At 38.4% G+C, this 19085-nt stretch overlaps 1 protein-coding gene across 3 annotated transcripts in view; it reads right to left on the bottom strand.

Annotated features, from left to right (window-relative positions):
* LOC137399536 (disintegrin and metalloproteinase domain-containing protein 10-like) overlaps window positions 1–18646 on the bottom strand; it is a 35922-nt gene extending 17276 nt beyond the window's left edge. For 2 of the 3 annotated variants that reach the window (XM_068085696.1, XM_068085695.1), the window contains exons 1-8: window positions 18504–18646; window positions 16950–17088; window positions 15543–15664; window positions 9977–10166; window positions 8145–8250; window positions 4276–4380; window positions 2350–2478; window positions 2071–2251 (exon numbers count right to left, since the gene is read on the bottom strand). In XM_068085696.1, coding sequence (XP_067941797.1) covers window positions 2071–2251; window positions 2350–2478; window positions 4276–4380; window positions 8145–8250; window positions 9977–10166; window positions 15543–15664; window positions 16950–17088; window positions 18504–18594 — 1063 coding nt within the window. In that variant the 5' untranslated portion in view covers window positions 18595–18646. The remainder of the gene's footprint in view (window positions 1–2070; window positions 2252–2349; window positions 2479–4275; window positions 4381–8144; window positions 8251–9976; window positions 10167–15542; window positions 15665–16949; window positions 17089–18503) is intronic. The other variant, XM_068085697.1, reaches the window with a different exon arrangement.
* Between the last annotated feature and the right edge of the window lie 439 nt (window positions 18647–19085).

Here is a 19085-nt window from a genome sequence, read left to right as displayed (position 1 = left end):
CCTTTTGTGAAACATTTATTCATTTTCAAAATTACACTCGCAATCTATCTAACTCTCAAATTGAAAGCTTTCAGTAGATATGCGTTAGAACGACATATATATGAATGAAATTTGTTTTATTGTTACAGGATAATCATGTGGTTTACTAGGGGAGCAGTCGTGTCGGTCTGAAAACTGCCATAACCGAGAAAGAGAGACACGAATGTGTGCTGCACAAACCATAATATGTTTTGTTTAAGTTTGCTGCAGTAGATTAATTTGTCCTATTATATGAGATGAAACTATGCGAGTGGCCACGACTTGGATAGGTGGTTTAATAAAAATTTTACGCTGCGACGACATTCTTTGGCTTGTAAAAATTATATAATAAAATAATACTGCTAAAGACAATGCAAAACATGATTTGCAGAACATATTGAATACATTATAGCCCTGTTACCATCTGTGCTGAAATCTTCTCTGATAGATGGATTTATGAAGTGTAATCAGAGCTGTATTGGCAGATACTTTTGCATAGCTCGACTCAATTCCAATGGACCAAATATCAAGTTTAAAAGATTTAAGCTCCACCCTACTAAGTGAAAACAGCTGATTCAACAAACCGTCAACCAGGTGCAAGAACAGTTTTATTAATCCTTTACCAGAATCGGTGGGTTAATTGATTTCAACGAAATTGACATTGTTTTGCGTTCACTATTTCGGTCAACTCATAAAACACTTCGTTTTGTACTTGAATTAACTAATCGAATGTGACCAGCAAATTTTTTCTACAAATTGCTGCTGATACTAGATAATAATGACTAGATAACGTTGACTATACATGACTTTTTGGGATGCAGTTGGTTTCGCCATATACTCGAACATATTATTTTCAAAGATGGCAGCATGCTTGTTTTGTTTAGTAGCTAGTTTTCGGTGTGAGTAGTAACTGAGAACTTAGCTGATCCAAAGGCCGTGATGAAATAAGTTAACTCGATGACCTAATTACCGTAGACCGGCATAAACGTAGTCGGTACTCAGATGTTTACACCGCATTTAGAGAAAGCTAATATGACAAGTTTTTAATTTTCCTTATTTGAGGCATTTGAAACATTTATAATAATGTATCTGTAGCTAGATTAAAAAATTTATTCTAGCCAACATGAGCAAATGCAAAATAAAATATATGCCAATAGAGCTGTGTAGGACTAGACTTTTATCGCATTAGCCAAAGTGAATACGAGAGATAGAGACCGGTTGTATCACTCCGTTACATCATTTTGGGAAAGTCTGGGCATGGTTTTTTGGCCTGAGCGTTTTTACCGCAATTAACTTTTTTCGATTTTAATCTTCAAATATCTTGACAATGAGATCGCCTAACACAACAAACAACATATTAACTGATAAACAAAAAAAATGCTTTCTTTTAAAATCAACTTAAATTTGACGCAACCACATCTTTAAAGACAAAAAAGTCAGCTCGGCTAAACCAGCCATATTATGACTTATACACTGGAGCCGAGTCACGCATGCAAGACCGACCAAGCTACACAAAAAAGAGACGATCGCACGCAGCGAAAAGGAAAGGGAATTGATAAGGAAAGCATATTGATGAATAGCTTGTTAACCTCGATTCAGCAGAGCTAGCGCAGTCCTTTGACGCGATTGTTCTCTGTATAATGAATTGGCTTCATGTATACTTATATACATGTAATGTATATTGGGCAAAAATATATTCTTGTGTTTGATACATTCAGTGTATTTATTCTTGCATTCTTGTGGAGAATAAAGGGAGCAGGCAGTTTCTCTTTACACAATGCACAACTGTGTTAACGGTACGTTAACACAGTTATGCAATGTGAATAGCTTAGTGAACTGTAATAAAAGTCAATGATATATGATTACTAAAATGAATTTTAGCATTTGAATGTGTTAACCGCTATTCACAGCGAAAAGTAAAATCTGTTTTTGTTTACAGACAGTTGCAAGAGGCTTGCATTGGTTATTACCAACAGACAAACGGATGAGCGGGTGACAGGAAGCGGTAGCGCTACTATAAGGGGTGATACACAAGAAAAATGAGATACTCACAGTCAGGTTTGGCAACCCAAGCGAGACCGAGCGTGCCATCAGCGAAGTCGCGATTGGTCAAAACATATGCGAGGCAGTAGGCATTGTGGTTGGTGTAGGTGTTAAGATTGAGGAAATTACTGACATCCAGATTTGTGTTGCAGAACCAATGATCACTATTGGAGTTGCACGTCTTGTTGATCTACAGAAAGAGCCATGAAAGAGTGGAAGGAGAAACTAAGACTATGTCAATCAAGAAAATAAGAGCTCAGCCATCGAAAGAAGGTCGAGAGAACTCACAACGAGTCTGTCAACTCTCAGCTGATAACCAGTTTTGCCTTTGAAGTCAGCCTTGGCGTATACGCCGTTGACCTCACGCACGAGCTGCCTGATGAAAGCTGTGATTTCTTGCTTGACCATTGAGTCAGCCTAAACGAGACAACAAATGATAATTACTAGTTATGGTTAGATGGATTGTGCTAATGGTGGGAGGTTCTTAACTCTCCTTCTTTTTCAACAATCATCAAAAAAGCTAAGGCTACTCTACACATCTATGGCTACACTACACATCTATGGCTACACTACACATCTATGGTTACATTCCACATCTATGGCTACGCTACACATCTATGGCTATACTACACATCTATGGCTATACTACACATCTATTGCTACACTACACATCTATGGCTACACTACACATCTATGCCTACACTACACATCTATGGCTACACTACACATCTATGGCTACACTACACATCTATGGCTACACTACACATATATGGCTAAACTACACATCTATGGCTACACTACACATGTATGGCTACACTAAACATCTATGGCTACACTACACATCTATGTCTACACTACACATATATGGCTAAACTACACATCTATGGGTACACTACACATCTATGGCTACACTACACATATATGGCTACACTACACATCTACGACTATACTACACATATACGGCTGCACTACACATCTATGGCTACACTACACATCTATGGCTACGCTACACATCTATGGCTACACTGGACATCTATGGTTATACTACACATCTATGGCTACACCACACATCTATGGCTACACTACACATATATGGCTACACTACACATCTACGGCTACACTACACAAATATGGGTACACTACACATCTATGGCTACGCTACACATCTATGGCTACACTACGCATATATGGCTACACTACACATATATGGCTACACTACACATCTACGACTACACTACACATATACGGCTACACTACACATATACGGCTACACTACACATATATGGCTACACTACACATCTATGGATACACTACACATCTACGGCTACACTACACATCTATGGCGACACCCCACATCTATAGCTACACTCCACATCTATGGCTACACAACACATCTATGGCTACACTACACATCTATGGCTACGCTACACATATATGTCTATGCCACACATCTATGGCTACACCACACATCTATGGCAACGCTACACATCTATGGCTACACTACACATCTATGGCTACACCACACATCTATGGCTACACTACACATATATGGCTACACTACACATCTACGGCTACACTACACAAATATGGGTACACTACACATCTATGGCTACGCTACACATCTATGGCTACACTACGCATATATGGCTACACTACACATATATGGCTACACTACACATCTACGACTACACTACACATATACGGCTACACTACACATATACGGCTACACTACACATATATGGCTACACTACACATCTATGGATACACTACACATCTACGGCTACACTACACATCTATGGCGACACCCCACATCTATAGCTACACTCCACATCTATGGCTACACAACACATCTATGGCTACACTACACATCTATGGCTACGCTACACATATATGTCTATGCCACACATCTATGGCTACACCACACATCTATGGCAACGCTACACATCTATGGCTACACTACACATCTAGGGCTACGCTACACATCTATGGCTACGCTACACATCTATGGCAACACTACACATCTATGGCTACACTACACATCTATGGCTACGCTACACGTCTATGGCTACACTACACGTCTATGGCTACACTACACATCTATGGCTACACCACACATCTATGGCTACACTACACATCTATGGCTACACCACTCAAACCAATGATTGTTATGGCAATCAGCTACTAATATGACAACTAAAGGCAACTGCTGTTTACCACAGGAAATAACGTCTCAAAGTATTTCCACATCTCTGGATCTGACTGGATGAGAAGATTGCACACATTATTGGAAGGTGTAGTTTGTCTTTTGACTCTTGAAATCTGAAATAAAAAGTTCAAACTCAAAATTATGAACATTACTTTATCTTTAGCATGAAATTACTAGCGAGTAATGTCCTCAGCTATTATCACCTAAACATTTTGTGTGTAGAATACGAACTTTAGTGGTAATGCGATGAATAAACCTTAAGGCAGTACTAAATTAGCCTGAGCCCTCATGTTTTAGTCATGGACGATACTAGAATACTCGCTGTTGTTGGCCGACATTGTCACAGCATTCACAGCAGTAAAACAGGCATATGTATATATGCAACTGTAGCTTCTAACCACTCCTGCAATACTCATCATATGAATATACAACATTAAATAAATATTAAATCTACCTTTACCAAAGTTGAATTTTGAAGGAACACCTAAAGCTTATTTTAACCAATCATATACAGCCCCCATAACGATAGGCGACGGGCATCATGTGGGCGGGGCTTAATGATCAAGCTCTGTTGGAATGAACTCGAACATGGCACCCGAACAAATAAATATGCTGAATAAAGCCCCTTGTAAATCTACAAATATTATGAACCATAGTGGTTATTTTATTGTTCTGTTGGTTTCATTTTGTTGTCAAATATAGTTGCCCAATAATGTCACTGTTATGATCAGTCAGTTGCCATTCACAAGCATTCACGATATGAATAGTCGCAATCGTAAAATAGCCCGAATTCGGTTTTATATTTAGATTTTGAGTATGAAAACTACGCTCCACAGCTTTGCCTACTGTCCCATCTTATTGGCCAAGTAAAATAATGTGACAACAATGAAAGACTTTGTCATTTTATATTAGGGGTGGGAAAATATTAATCAAAAACTAGGAAAAAAGGCCGTTGTTCGGGTGATTTTGGGTAAATTATATTTAACTTTAAGCATATACTACGACACCTACCAATTTCAAAATTAGTAAAAGTAGATAATTTGAAATGTTTTATTTTCCATGGATCCATTTTTTAGTTAGGTATTACCCCTACATTGTAGAAATTCAAGGTTTGCTATTGTGAATTGCGGAGCCTACTGACTGATTGAGCTAATAACAGGATAACAGCGAGTCAGGTTTTCCAAAACCAAACAAGGCAACGCAACCGCCCCGCGAGAACAGTTTTAGCTTCGAAACCCAGGATAGCACAATCCTAACAAAGCATGATCATTAAACCCTGCCGATATGACAGCCGTCGCCTATACTTGGGGGCTGTATATCATTGTTTAACTCGCTCAAATGCCCTTTGCCTTATATATGTGTGAAATTTCACAGATGATATTAAGAGCCGTCTAAAGAATGACATATGGTCTTTGGGATATCGCTGCACCAACACTCTAGTTTTGATTGCTATGGATGTGAGTGAGGAGCACCGAGCAGCTGTTAAAGGGAGGCATACCCATAGAGTTATCTCCCCCTAGAGTGATAACTACACGAGCGTTTCCAGTGCCAACAAGGAGCGTTTAGGCCACGCCCCTTTTTTGTGCTAGTCAGTCGTAGTGATTGACTAGATCAATAACATCAGCCATGAGAAGGGTTAAACAAGGATCATGAATTTCCAGTTAGGATAGTAATTAATGCTCATATTAAAGAAATGATGATTATAGTTTATTACTCTAATATATGCTTATTATTTAAAGCAATTCAATACCTACCAGGGATCGCTAAACATATTATGGAAATGTTTACTTTTTCATATCCATTTCCATCAATGATATACAGCCCCCCACAGCCCCATACAGCAATGATATACAGCCAATGATATACAGCCCCCCTGTATATCATTGTTTTCATAAACATAAATATTTCCATAATTTTAGGGAAATGGATATGGAAATTTTATTTTAGAAATATGGAGATGTTATTGAAATGGAAATAAGATGGAAATGTTATTGAAATGGAAATAATATGGAAATGTTATGGAAATGGAATTAATATGAAAATAATATAGAAATGAATTATGGAAATGTTATGGAAATGAAAATAATATAGAAATGAAGTAGAGAAATGTTATGGAAATAATATATGTAGAAATGATGTAGGGAAATTTTATGGAAATGGAATTAATATGGAAATAAATTATGGAAATTTTATGGAAATGGAAATTATATGGAAACGAATTATGGAAATGGAAATTGTGACATACACGTAATCCCTGATACCTACTTGACTTGCAAAGGCACTGAATAGATAGTGTTAAGTAAGTGAGTTAATGCAATCAGTTACTCATAGATAAGAAAGATAGTCATACTGGGGTTGTATTACATTAGTGTGATGGGAAGCTAATTGACTGCCATCAACTATGAGCTGTACTACCCGAGTTGCCCGAGTAATGAAAAAGTCTTTGGACAGAAAGTTTATTTTTATATAACATTCTAACTTATTTTCTAACTAATTTTATTTACCATTCTAGCTTTTAAACTTCATATCATGAGAAAATATTTTTAAGCAGTTCAAATGAATTAAGAGGAAAAAGAAAACAACTGTAAAGGTTTTCAAGATTTTTCAAACAACTACAACTTTTAAATTTCATATCATGAATGAAGTGTTTTGTTGAAATAAATTAGGAAAAAAACTGTAAATGTGTTTAAATGTAAAATAATTAGCAAGTAATGGCTAAATATAATCTGTTTAGCTATGATCACAATGAAAAATTATTTAATAAATAAGGTAATAAAAGAGTCTATTTTATTTTTATATAATGATAATTTAGTATAATTAAGTACATTATAATTTATTTTTATTGAACATATAACAACATTTGCCACTTTAACTTTCAAACTACATATTATGAGAAGTGTTTTGTGTAATTGAAATAAATGAAGAGAGGAGAGAAAATAAAAACAACTGTAAATGTTTTCAAATTTTTCAAACAACTACAACTTTTAAATTTCATATCATGAAAAAAGTTTTTTGTTGAAATAAATTAGGAAGAAAAATGAAACTGCAAATGTGTTTAAATGTAAATGTGAAATAATTAGCAAGTGATGGCTAAATATAATCTGTTTAGCTATGATTACAATAAAAAATTATTTAATAAATAAAGTAATAAAAAAGTCTATTTTATTTTTAAATAATTATAATTTAGTACAATTAGGTATAATTTATTTTTATCTAACATATAACAACGTTTGCCACTCTAACTTTCAAATTTTTTGCTTGCTTACATCAAGCAAAGATGTCCACTAACTAGTGGACATCTTTGCTTCAAGCTAGTCTATGTATTTGATTGATATGTATTGAAATCTAATATTACATGCAAGGGCTGTTTGTGAACTGTGGTGTCAATGAATCACTCTATCACCATACAATGTCAATACTTTCAGTTGATGGCAGTCGATTAGCTTCCCATCACACCCACCAATGTAATACAACCCCAGTATGACTATCTATCTTATCTATGAGTAACCAAAGATATACTGCCCCCCATGTGTGGGGGCTGTATATCATTGGAGTAACTGATTGCATTAACTCACTTACTTAACACTATCTATTCAGTGCCTTTGCAAGGCATGTAGGTATTGAATTGCTTTAAATAATAAGCATATATTAGAGTAATAAACTATAATCATCATTTCTTTAATATGAGCAATAATTACTATCTTAACTGTGGAAATTCATGATCATTCACATGGCTGATGTTATCGTTCTGTCAATCACTACGATTGACTAGCACAAAAAAGGGGCGTGGCCTAAACACTCCTTGTTGGCACCGGAAACGCTCGTGTTGTTGAATGCGCAGTTATCACTCTAGGGGGAGATAACTCTATGGGCATACCTGATCCAGATGGCTGGCTTCCATCCGCTCCATCCAATCAGCTATAGACTTGATCCTGGCTCCACAGAACCCGTCTCCACTGGCACCTCGTTTTACTCTCTGCCTCCTAGGCAGAATGAACAGAAGATCATTAGCAAGAAGCCATTTTATGAGTTGGTTGTTCAAAGATTTGGCTTGATTGCCAGTAGTGAGGGTAAGTAAATTGGATGCAATACATGAGAGGCACATAGCTGATATAGAATTCAATCATATACTTACATTCCTACAGTTGAGGCACACTATACATGTTAATATGTATACAATTAAAATGTTACTATATATGTCAATATGTAAACAGTTAAAGTGTGCTATACATCTCAATCACATGAATAGTGAGCGAGGAGGCAACGGAGGAGGTAGCGAATTACCGTAGGTGACAGATGTGATAGACGAGGTAACAGACGAGGTGACAGAGGATGTGACAGATGAGGTGACAAACGAGGTAACAGACGAGGTGACAGACGAGGTGACAGACAAGGTGACAGAGGAGGTGACAGAGGATGTGACAGACGAGGTGACAGACGAGGTGACAGAGGAGGTAACAGAGGAGGTGACAGAAGAGGTGACAGAAGAGGTGACAGAAGATGTGATAGAGGATATGACAGAGGAGGTGGCAGACGAGGTGTCAGACGAGGTGACAGAGGAGGTGACAGAGGATGTGACAGAGGATGTGACAGAGGTGACAGAAAAGGTGACAGAAAAGGTGACAGAAAAGGTGACAGAAAAGGTGACAGAAAAAGTGACAGTGGAAGTGACAGTGGAAGTGACAGTAGAAGTGACAGACGAGGTGAAAGACAAGGTGACAGAAGAGGTGACAGACGAAGTGACAGAGGATGTGACAGAGGAGGTGACAGATGAGGTGACAGAGATATGCAGCTAAGTTTGCTCAGCTTAAGACTAGATAAAATTTAAACTAATGTAACATTTACATTTCTTATGTCATAACTTTCCATTTTTCCCAACACCGTCATTTTTACTTTCTTTAGGAAGCTTTGAAAGTTCTTTGTCAAAAATTACTGAAGGTGTAGTTTCTAATATTTTCTCAAGTTCTACACGTTACATTGGAAAATCCATATGATGTGATGGCATGAAGAGGTCTGACTGTAGTGTTGATGATGTGATGGCATGTAAAGGTTTGACTGTAGTGTTGATGATGTGATAGCATGTAGAGGTCTGACTGTAGTGTTGATGATGTGATGGCATGTAGAGGTCTGACTGTAGTGTTGATGATGTGATAGCATGTAGAGGTCTGACTGTAGTGTTGATGATGTGATGGCACGTAGAGGTCTGACTGTAGTGTTGATGATGTGATGGCACGCAGAGGTCTGACTGTAGTGTTGATGATGTGATGGCACGTAGAGGTCTGACTGTAGTGTTGATGATGTGATGGCAGTAGAGGTCTGACTGTGCTAATGAAGTAATGAGCAATGCTGATGGAGCGCATCGTGATGTAAAGTATATGTACTATATTGTCTGTCTCCAGAGTCAGCGACAAAGGAGAGAGTGGTGAAAGAGGGTAGGAAGAGTCATTAGAACTACTGCCTATATGCGAGTACTCAATGATTACAGAAGTGAAATCTCTACATTATTCATGCAACTTGATCCAAACTTTTTAAATAGCAAAGGACAGCAGGCAATCCATTTCAGCCAAACAACACTCTTCTAGAAAGGGCAACTCAAGTCAACAAACAAGCACTTTCAGCCAAACAGCTCACACCTAAATAGCGTGGGTCAGCAAGCAACTCTGTCTAGGAGATAAACTCTTCCTTTACTCATAATGCATTGAAACTTACTCAGAAAACTTGTCTACATTGACATCAGTCCTCTTGTATATGACCGAGTGCACCTGATCATGCTTAGTCATCGAATGGGCAGGGTGGTACTCCTTCCTGTCTACATAGTACACGTCTTGGCCTCCGGTCCTAATAATGCCCTGGAATACGCCATTTATGATGGATCCAGAAACTGAGCTGCTTGGGTCTCCTAAAAAGGGAAGATCATTTCATCCATAACTCCAGTCAACATGCTCTGGGCAGCAGCGGTTACCAGATGTATAGAACTTCACACGATGTAATTATTTTTTTCCAAACAATTAGTAAAAAGATAGGGTGCTATCATCTCAACAAGTCCGTGTAGCAAACAATTTTATACACGTCTCTTCTTCCTTTCTTTTGTATTTAGCGTGACATAAAAAGACATTGCTAAATGTATCCCTCTCTAACACTATGTTTACCCTTCCCAACTCTATGTTTACCCTTCCCAACTCTATGTTTACCCTTCCCAACTCTATGTTTACCCTTCCCAACTCTATGTTTACCCTTCCCAACCCTATGTTTACCCTTCCCAACTCTATGTTCACCCTTCCCAACCCTATGTTTACCCTTCCCAACTCTATGTTTACCCTTCCCAACCCTATGTTTACCCTTCCCAACTCTATGTTCACCCTTCCCAACACTATGTTTACCCTTCCCAACTCTAAGTTTACCCTTCCCAACGCTAAGTTTACCCTTCCCAACACTACGTTTACCCTTTCCAACTCTATGTTTACCCTTCCCAACTCTATGTTTACCCTTCCCAACACTACATTTACCCTTCCCAACTCTATGTTTACCCTTCCCAACTCTATGTTTACCCTTCCCAACTCTATGTTTACCCTTCCCAGCTTTATGTATACCCTTCCAAACTCTATGTTTACCCTTCCCAACTCTATGTATACCCTTCCCAACTCTATGTTTACCCTTCCCAACACCATGTTTACCCTTCCCAACTCTATGTTTATCCTTCCCAACTCTATGTTTACCCTTCCCAACTCTATGTTTACCCTTCCCAACTCTAAGTTTACCCTGCCCAACTCTATGTTTACCCTTCCCAACTATGGTAAAATTCAGTCGAAATCATACTTGAAGGAAACACAAGACGTATTGAACGAAACCTACACATATAAATTACAAGGACCGTGCTTGTGCTGAAGGTAATAAAGTTGTGTGCATTAACTAGTTTGTACATGCACAAGTTGATGAGCAGACAATGGAGCTATCTGGTCACGTTGACCAATAACAGTGAATACAGGCTGCATTATATAACACTGCGAAGTCTATACAGCAAACAGTACATGAACATCCATTACGTTAGTAGGTATTTTATAACAGCTGCCTAAAGGCGTGGTCACACGAGCACCGAACCGACGTAGGATCGGTTCGGAGGCTGGTTCGGCTCGTGGCACATGTCACACGGCATCCGAAGTCACTTCGCTTCCTAGATACCATACGTATAGAGACAGGACACTGTTTCATTGGTAGGTTTTATGTATTTGAGTTAAATATTTCTATTGTAAACAAAAAACTTTGAGGAGCAATTATAAATTATAATTACACAGCAGATTTATCAGAAGATCGTTCAGCTGCTCAAAATAAATCACTCGATACAAAGATTTTGCCAACTCTTCACATCGACATAATTATATTTTTTATTAACATATGAATGTTTTTCTATGCTGAGTACATAACAAACAAAAACGGTCTTTATCATAGTACTGTGGTTTTACATAAATAAATCAGTCGACAATACTCCATCAGGATGAATATGACACATTACTTATATTCTACACGAAAGAAAATCACAACCATTCTCTTACATTTATGCACAACTTAAGTGCAACATCTTACATTTATGCAACACAATCACAAGTCTGGGTGAGCCTTGTCGTAAATTGCTTCATGTTGTTTATTTAACGAAATAAAAGTATCGTCCCATTTCTTTTTTAACTTTGCTCACACGCACGTAAGGAAAAATGTGACGCGTGCTCGCTAGAGTTTTAACCAGCCAATAAGAGAAAGGGTTCGGCCACGAAATTTCGAGCAGGACCAAAATGGTTCATTTCGGCCAGAAATGTCTTCGGCCGAACTTTTTACAGCTGACAGCGACGTCGTTTTGCATCATTTAGTTCGGCGCTCGTGTGACCACCCCTTAACTGTACTGAACCAATCAGTAACCACCTAGCTGTACTCAACCAATCAGTAACCACCTAGCCAACCTATCCAACTTGACTGAACACAAAGCATGAGTAGCAATAGAAAATGAGAGAATAATGATAAAGGAAGGATACAAATAATGCCTAGCAAGGCTATGCCTCAGCTTACAAGTCAAACAGCTGGTTTAAAGTATTCTATTCACAACTGTAATTTAAGCTAGAAATAGCAGGCACAGAAGAGTGCAAGCCTTACACAAAGCTTTAGTGTATGTCCAGTTGAAAATCTAGCGTATTGTAGGCATTATGTTTATTAGTCTTGGGTGTCAGTACTGGTTTATACACCTATACAGCTAGCATCAGGACTGGTGTATACAATAATATCGCTAGCTCACCCAATTTCAAGTATAGTTTTCTAGTACAGTCGGTCAATAGAAGAGACGGTCACTAGCGAAGTCGGTCACAAGCGAAGTTGGTCACTAGCGGAGTCGGTCACTAGCAAAGTCGGTCACTTGCGGAGTCGGTCACTAGCGGAGTCGGTCACTAGCAGAATTGGTCACTACAAGAGTCGTCACTAGCACAGTCGGTCACTGAAAGATTCGGTCACTAGAAGAGTTGGTCACTAGAAGAGTCGGTCACTAGCAGAGTCGGTCACTAGCAGAGTCGGTCACTAGCACAGTCGGTCACTAAAAGAGTCGGTCACTAGAAGAGTCGGTCACTAGCAGAGTTGGTCACTAGAAGAGTCGGTCACTAGCAGAGTTGGTCACTAGCTGAGTTGGTCACTAGCAGAGGCGGTCACTAGCAGAGTCGGTCACTAGCAGAGTCGGTCACTAACAGAGTCGATCACTAGCAGAGTCGGTCACTCGCAGTCGGTCGCTAGAAGAGTCAGTCACTAGAAGAGTTGTTCACTAGCAGAATCAGTCACTAACAGAGTCGGTCACTAGCAAAGTCGTTCACTAGCACAAACGGTCACTAACAGAGTCGATCACTAGCAGAGTCGGTCACTAACAGAGTCAGTCACTATCAGAGTTGTTCGCTAGCAGAGTCGGTCGCTAGCAGAGTCGGTCGCTAGCAGAGTCAGTCGCTAGCAGAGTCGGTCACTAGAAGAGTCGGTCACTAGCAGAGTTGGTCACTAGCTGAGTTGGTCACTAGCAGAGGCGGTCACTAGCAGAGTCGGTCACTAGCAGAGTCGGTCACTAACAGAGTCGGTCGCTAGCAGAGTCGGTCACTAGCAGAGTCGGTCACTATCAGAGTTGTTCGCTAGCAGAGTCGGTCGCTAGCAGAGTCGGTCGCTAGCACAAACGGTCACTAGCGGAGTCGGTCACTAGCAAAGTCGGTCACTTGCGGAGTCGGTCACTAGCGGAGTCGGTCACTAGCAGAATTGGTCACTACAAGAGTCGTCACTAGCACAGTCGGTCACTGAAAGATTCGGTCACTAGAAGAGTTGGTCACTAGAAGAGTCGGTCACTAGCAGAGTCGGTCACTAGCAGAGTCGGTCACTAGCAGAGTCGGTCACTAGCACAGTCGGTCACTAAAAGAGTCGGTCACTAGCAGAGTCAGTCACTAGCAGAGTCGGTCACTAGCACAGTCGGTCACTAGCAGAGTTGGTCACTAGCAGAGTCGGTCACTAACAGAATCAGTCACTAACAGAGTCGGTCACTAGCAAAGTCGTTCACTAGCAGAAACGGTCACTAACAGAGTCGATCACTAGCAGAGTCGGTCACTAACAGAGTCGGTCACTATCAGAGTTGTTCGCTAGCAGAGTCGGTCGCTAGCAGAGTCGGTCGCTAGCAGAGTCAGTCGCTAGCAGAGTCGGTCACTAGCAGAGTCGGTCACTAGCAGAGTCGATCACTAGCAGAGTCGGTCACTCGCAGTCGGTCGCTAGAAGAGTCAGTCACTAGAAGAGTCGGTCATTAGCAGAGTCGGTCACTAGCACAGTCGGTCACTAGAAGAGTCGGTCACTAGAAGAGTCGGTCACTAGAAGAGTCGGTCACTAGATGAGTTGGACTGCCTTGTTAGTAATGACTACTACATACATGTAAGATGACTTGTTCAAATTATGCTTTCAAGCAAATGATAAAATGACATATTTTGATAGAAACCAAACTTGAAGGACCAATCTGTTTCGAGCTAATGTAGTTGCTTTTTGAAGTTGATGACGATGCCTTCATGCATTGATATAACTGGCACGCATGCATCTTTTACCAAAATGCTCATTTACTTTTTTTCAGCATGCTGTTTAAATTTTTAGATACATGTATGTAAAAAAAACTTGTTAGTAAAAATACATTTCTTTTATATCTGTATAAATAAAATACTAAGAAAAGAATTGCCAAGTGTCATTTATATATTTCAAATGAACTTACAAAAAAATACACTAATAAGAAAAGGAATCTGTAGGTGGTCTCGTGCCTGTACAAACAATAAAAACACCACTGTAAGTCTACCACTTATAAAGAAAGAAAACACCACTGAAAGTCTACCACCTATAGAGAGAGAACATAACTCTATGTCCACCACCAAATGGCACAGTAATTTCATTCACTTATCGACTTGGTCCACGCAAATGAATATTAACATTAAATTAACTGCTGCTACAAAAATTGAGAGAAAGAACTGATGATTCTATGCCATGCGTCATATATATATATATATATATATATATACAGTATATATATATATGTATATATATACAGTATGTATATACTGTATATATATATGTATATATATATGTACATGTATATTAGAGAAGCCTCGCTTGCATTATTGCCTCTGCAATCCTTATTGTGTTGAATTTATCTGCCCCGTATATGTCCACAGCCTGCTATCTGAATCACTATAAACTTTTCTAATGTCTGGGCATATTTACGTCAGCAGTTTTTATTTACACCATTGAAACAATAAAGCCTCGACACCGTTGAGACAATAAAGACTTGACACCATTGAGACAATAAAGACTTGACACCATTGAGACAGAGCTTAACCTATTGTAGAACCAATAGACCTGTGATCCAATGAATTCACTACATTTCTGACAATGGTAATGCTGTCAGAGGTAATATCTGCAGCCAACACAAACAGCCAAGCTTAGCTCAACCTATCATATTATCAACCACCATTATGGCCTGTAATTATGGGCACAGATTTGTGACTTTTTCAATGGCTCTGGTGCAATATCCTGGTAAGGAGGGGAGATTCACTGCTGTCTTACCTCGAATATACCCATCATAAAAGGAGAGATTCACTGCTGTCTTACCTCGAATATACCCATCATAAAAGTGGGAGATTCACTGCTGTCTTACCTCGAATATACCCATCATAAAAGTGGAGATTCACTGCTGTCTTACCTCGAATATACCCATCATAAAAGTGGAGATTCACTGCTGTCTTACCTCGAATATACCCATCATAAAAGTGGGATGTATCAAATTCTGACTCTACTCCATCCGTGCTGATATAGGTATGGGGATGAAAGAGCTTATCATCAGCTGGGTGCAAAGACAGATCTAACTTCCTATGCAAAACATGCAACAATATTGAACATTTAAGAAGGAGCTGTCTGAACCATTCTGAGAGGCTTTGGAGTTGTTTCCTCCCATTAATAAATTTGTTTTGATAGCTATCAACACTCATTCCTTTAATTATCGATGAATATAAGTACAGCGAGTATTGTTGTATTGTCAGTTAAAACTGATTGCATTTAGTGCAGAAAAGGAATATAGGTCTATGAGAGGTCTACGATAGGTCTATGGTAGGTCTATGATAGGTCTATGATAGGCCTATGAGAGGTCTATGAGAGGTCTATGAGAGGTCTATGATAGGTCTATAAAAGGTCTATGAGAGGTCTATGAGAATCGTTCACTGCGTGATTTTAACTAATCACATTCAGAGTGACCAGAGTGAATGACGGAAAGTGGTGACAGTCACCTGTCTATTCTGTTCAGTGGCAGAGGCCTTCAATAGTAAAGCTCGACATTGAAAAACTTTCCCTGTTTACTTTATAGTTACATGCGATCAGGGCTATGGTTGTAGGTTAGCCACTTCCGCTTCTAAAATTTTGTACATACTCTAGCTTGCGCAATATAATTAAATTTTGATTCTACATAAATTTAAAGCAATAAAATTGGCTTTCAGCGACAACGAGGTTATATAAAAAGCTGACTTGTGAGGCTTTACTTACTTGTGAGACATTTGGGTCAGCTATAGGTCAACAAAGACAATAAAAATAAAATATAAACACGAATGGAGAGAACCATGCGCACTAAAGTGAGAGCACATCAATCGTATTCCTTACTCTGTGATAACATCTTGCTTCGCAGATAATCAGTATATTTTCCAACCAACATTCCCACTTAGATTGCCTCCAGTTACTAAGGCTAATTATTCTAGCACGTAATATAAATATTCAGATCTGGTAGTATGGTTCTAGAGTGTTTGATTTGCCATCAGTCAGATTACAAATTCAACAATTCAGTTGTGTGTGTGTATGGAGGCGTGTGTGTATGGAGGCGTGTGTGGGGAGGCGTTCCAGAGCAGAGACTTTTTATGAACCAATACATTATCTCACCTTTTAAAATTGAGAGCTAGTAATTTAGTGACCCTCTCTACTTATTTATTCCCCTACTACTTGCTTAGCCGATGTTCCGTCAAGAACTTCATTTCAACAAGCTAGAACAACTATGAAGAGTTATCCTATCATGCTAACTTCTATAATAAACTTATAAATGCAAACACATTGAGCACTTATCCTCCCTTCTATTTGTCCAACCTAGTTAGAATGAGTATAATAAAGCACGAACCTGCCATCATGAGTTAGCTGCAGATTGATAGACTTGTCATAGATTGATCGTTTAGTGACTTTATGCTGCCTGTGAAGCTCGACTGAGTCATAAAACAAGGGACTAAAGCTTTTCACGTATTCCCCAAGATTATCTCTCGCTGCAATACATCATATAAAACAGGTCACTTAATGTGTGATATTTTGATGTAAATATTCTAACAAAGCAACTGCTTATTCTGATGAAAACAACTATTTGAAGAAATGTTTATCCTTGGTAACAATCTACTCATAACAATTTGTGCCCCTAAACCTATGCAACCTTAAATAATTCGATACACGAAAACTGTGGCCAGGTCGCAAAACTTCCAATATCTGCATGTCTTTGAGTTGATGTAAATTTCGCAAAAACGAATTTTAAGATGACATAAAACAGCTGTCACAACTCTTGGAATAAATGTCAAATGACTGACACATTTGACAGCGACTACTGAATGTCAACATTTGATTCACTCTTGATAAAAACTTGCAATTGTTTTAGCGTTTTTGGCATTTATTATAGACTACCCTTCAAAGGAGATAGCAATATATTTGAGAGAAGACATTCATTCAAGAATAGCGATATTACAAATCTTATCCTAAATCATCTTTCAATACTAAATTCTCTCGACAACCAAAACCTCCCCATATATTTGATCTGTTTGAATATTCCTGTAGCGGTACCATACTGTTTCAAAATTCCTATAGCAGTATCATACTGTTTCAATATTCCTATAGCCGTATCATACTGTTTCAGTATTCCTATAGCGGTATCATACTGTTTCAATATTCCTATAGCAGTACCATACTGTTTCAATATTCCAATAGCCGTATCATACTGTTTCAATATTCCTATAGCCGTATCATACTGTTTCAATATTCCTATAGCAGTATCATACTGTTTCAATATTTCTATAATAGTATCATACTGTTTCAATATTACGTCTAACAGCTGCTTCAAAATGGTGATGAGCATATTTACACTGTTTTTGTTTGTAATGCTAGAAAAAATATTTTTGGGGAATTAGTTGTTTGGCCACCTGCAAATTTCAAATGCACAAACGAGTCAAGACTAAGAGAAAAGACGAAAAAATGGTTTGCAGAACCTTATATGTAGCCTAGATAGCAGTATTCGTCAAGCTATCGAATAACTAACAGAGTGTGTAAGTGAGATGTAACGTAAAAATGATCAAAAATGGGTGATGGCTCACCTTTGGTAAGAATGCAAAGGCTACGTTTTAGTATACCTACTTGAACATGCGACCATGTTGCGTTTCAGAAAATGAATAATGCTCGCCCAAATGCAATAGACTAGTGACGCTCAAATATTTCAAAACAAACAGAAATGTCTATAAAAATACGTTATGGTACTAAAAACCAATAAGATTAAATTTTTTCAGTTTATCAGCTGAATGTTACTGACTAAGCGTTACAAACAGAAATCTAACGAAAACTAAAATTAACCATAAAATTCAGTTTTCCCGGAAAAAGGTGCAGTTGGGATTATACATCATGCAAGCAATTATCGTAAACTTACCATAAACACTAGAGCAAACAGTTAACAGTACAAAGACGGTTAAGCTCGACATTGCAACTAAATTCATTTTAAATTTATTTGTTTTGTTCATAAGAGGACACAGCGGAAGAACAGCGAACCTGGTCGCACCTGTTTACAACCTTGACCTAAAAGCAAACAAACAGCAAAATGACATCACTCGTAACTACCCACCCGAACTGCCATAATGCTTATTCAACCAGTTTAAGGATTGTCCTCTTTTGTCCCATTTTAGTTTTACCAGGCTTTCGTTGTGTCAGAGGGGACAACTGCCATGACGGCCGTTATCAAGTTTTGTAATTTTTAATTCTAACTAAAAAAAAAAAAAAATTCTAATTGTTTGGTATGTAAAATGAGATAGAAGACTTTATAATTTATTTTTCTAGTGAAAACTGTTTTGTGTAACGATTTAACAAAGTGGGTAAGTTCATGGCTCTATGGTTGATGCTTACCCTCTATCGTAGGGGTATCGCACTATTACAATATTCCTATAACTACTCTTTCAATGTCCAGAGGACAATGTTCAACGTTTCAGTGTTACGTTATAAATATAGAGGGTTTATC

This window comes from Watersipora subatra, chromosome 7 (genome assembly GCF_963576615.1).
Source record: "Watersipora subatra chromosome 7, tzWatSuba1.1, whole genome shotgun sequence".
Classification (NCBI taxonomy): Eukaryota; Metazoa; Bryozoa; class Gymnolaemata; order Cheilostomatida; family Watersiporidae; genus Watersipora; species Watersipora subatra.
This window is presented reverse-complemented; position numbering and strand designations above follow the sequence as displayed.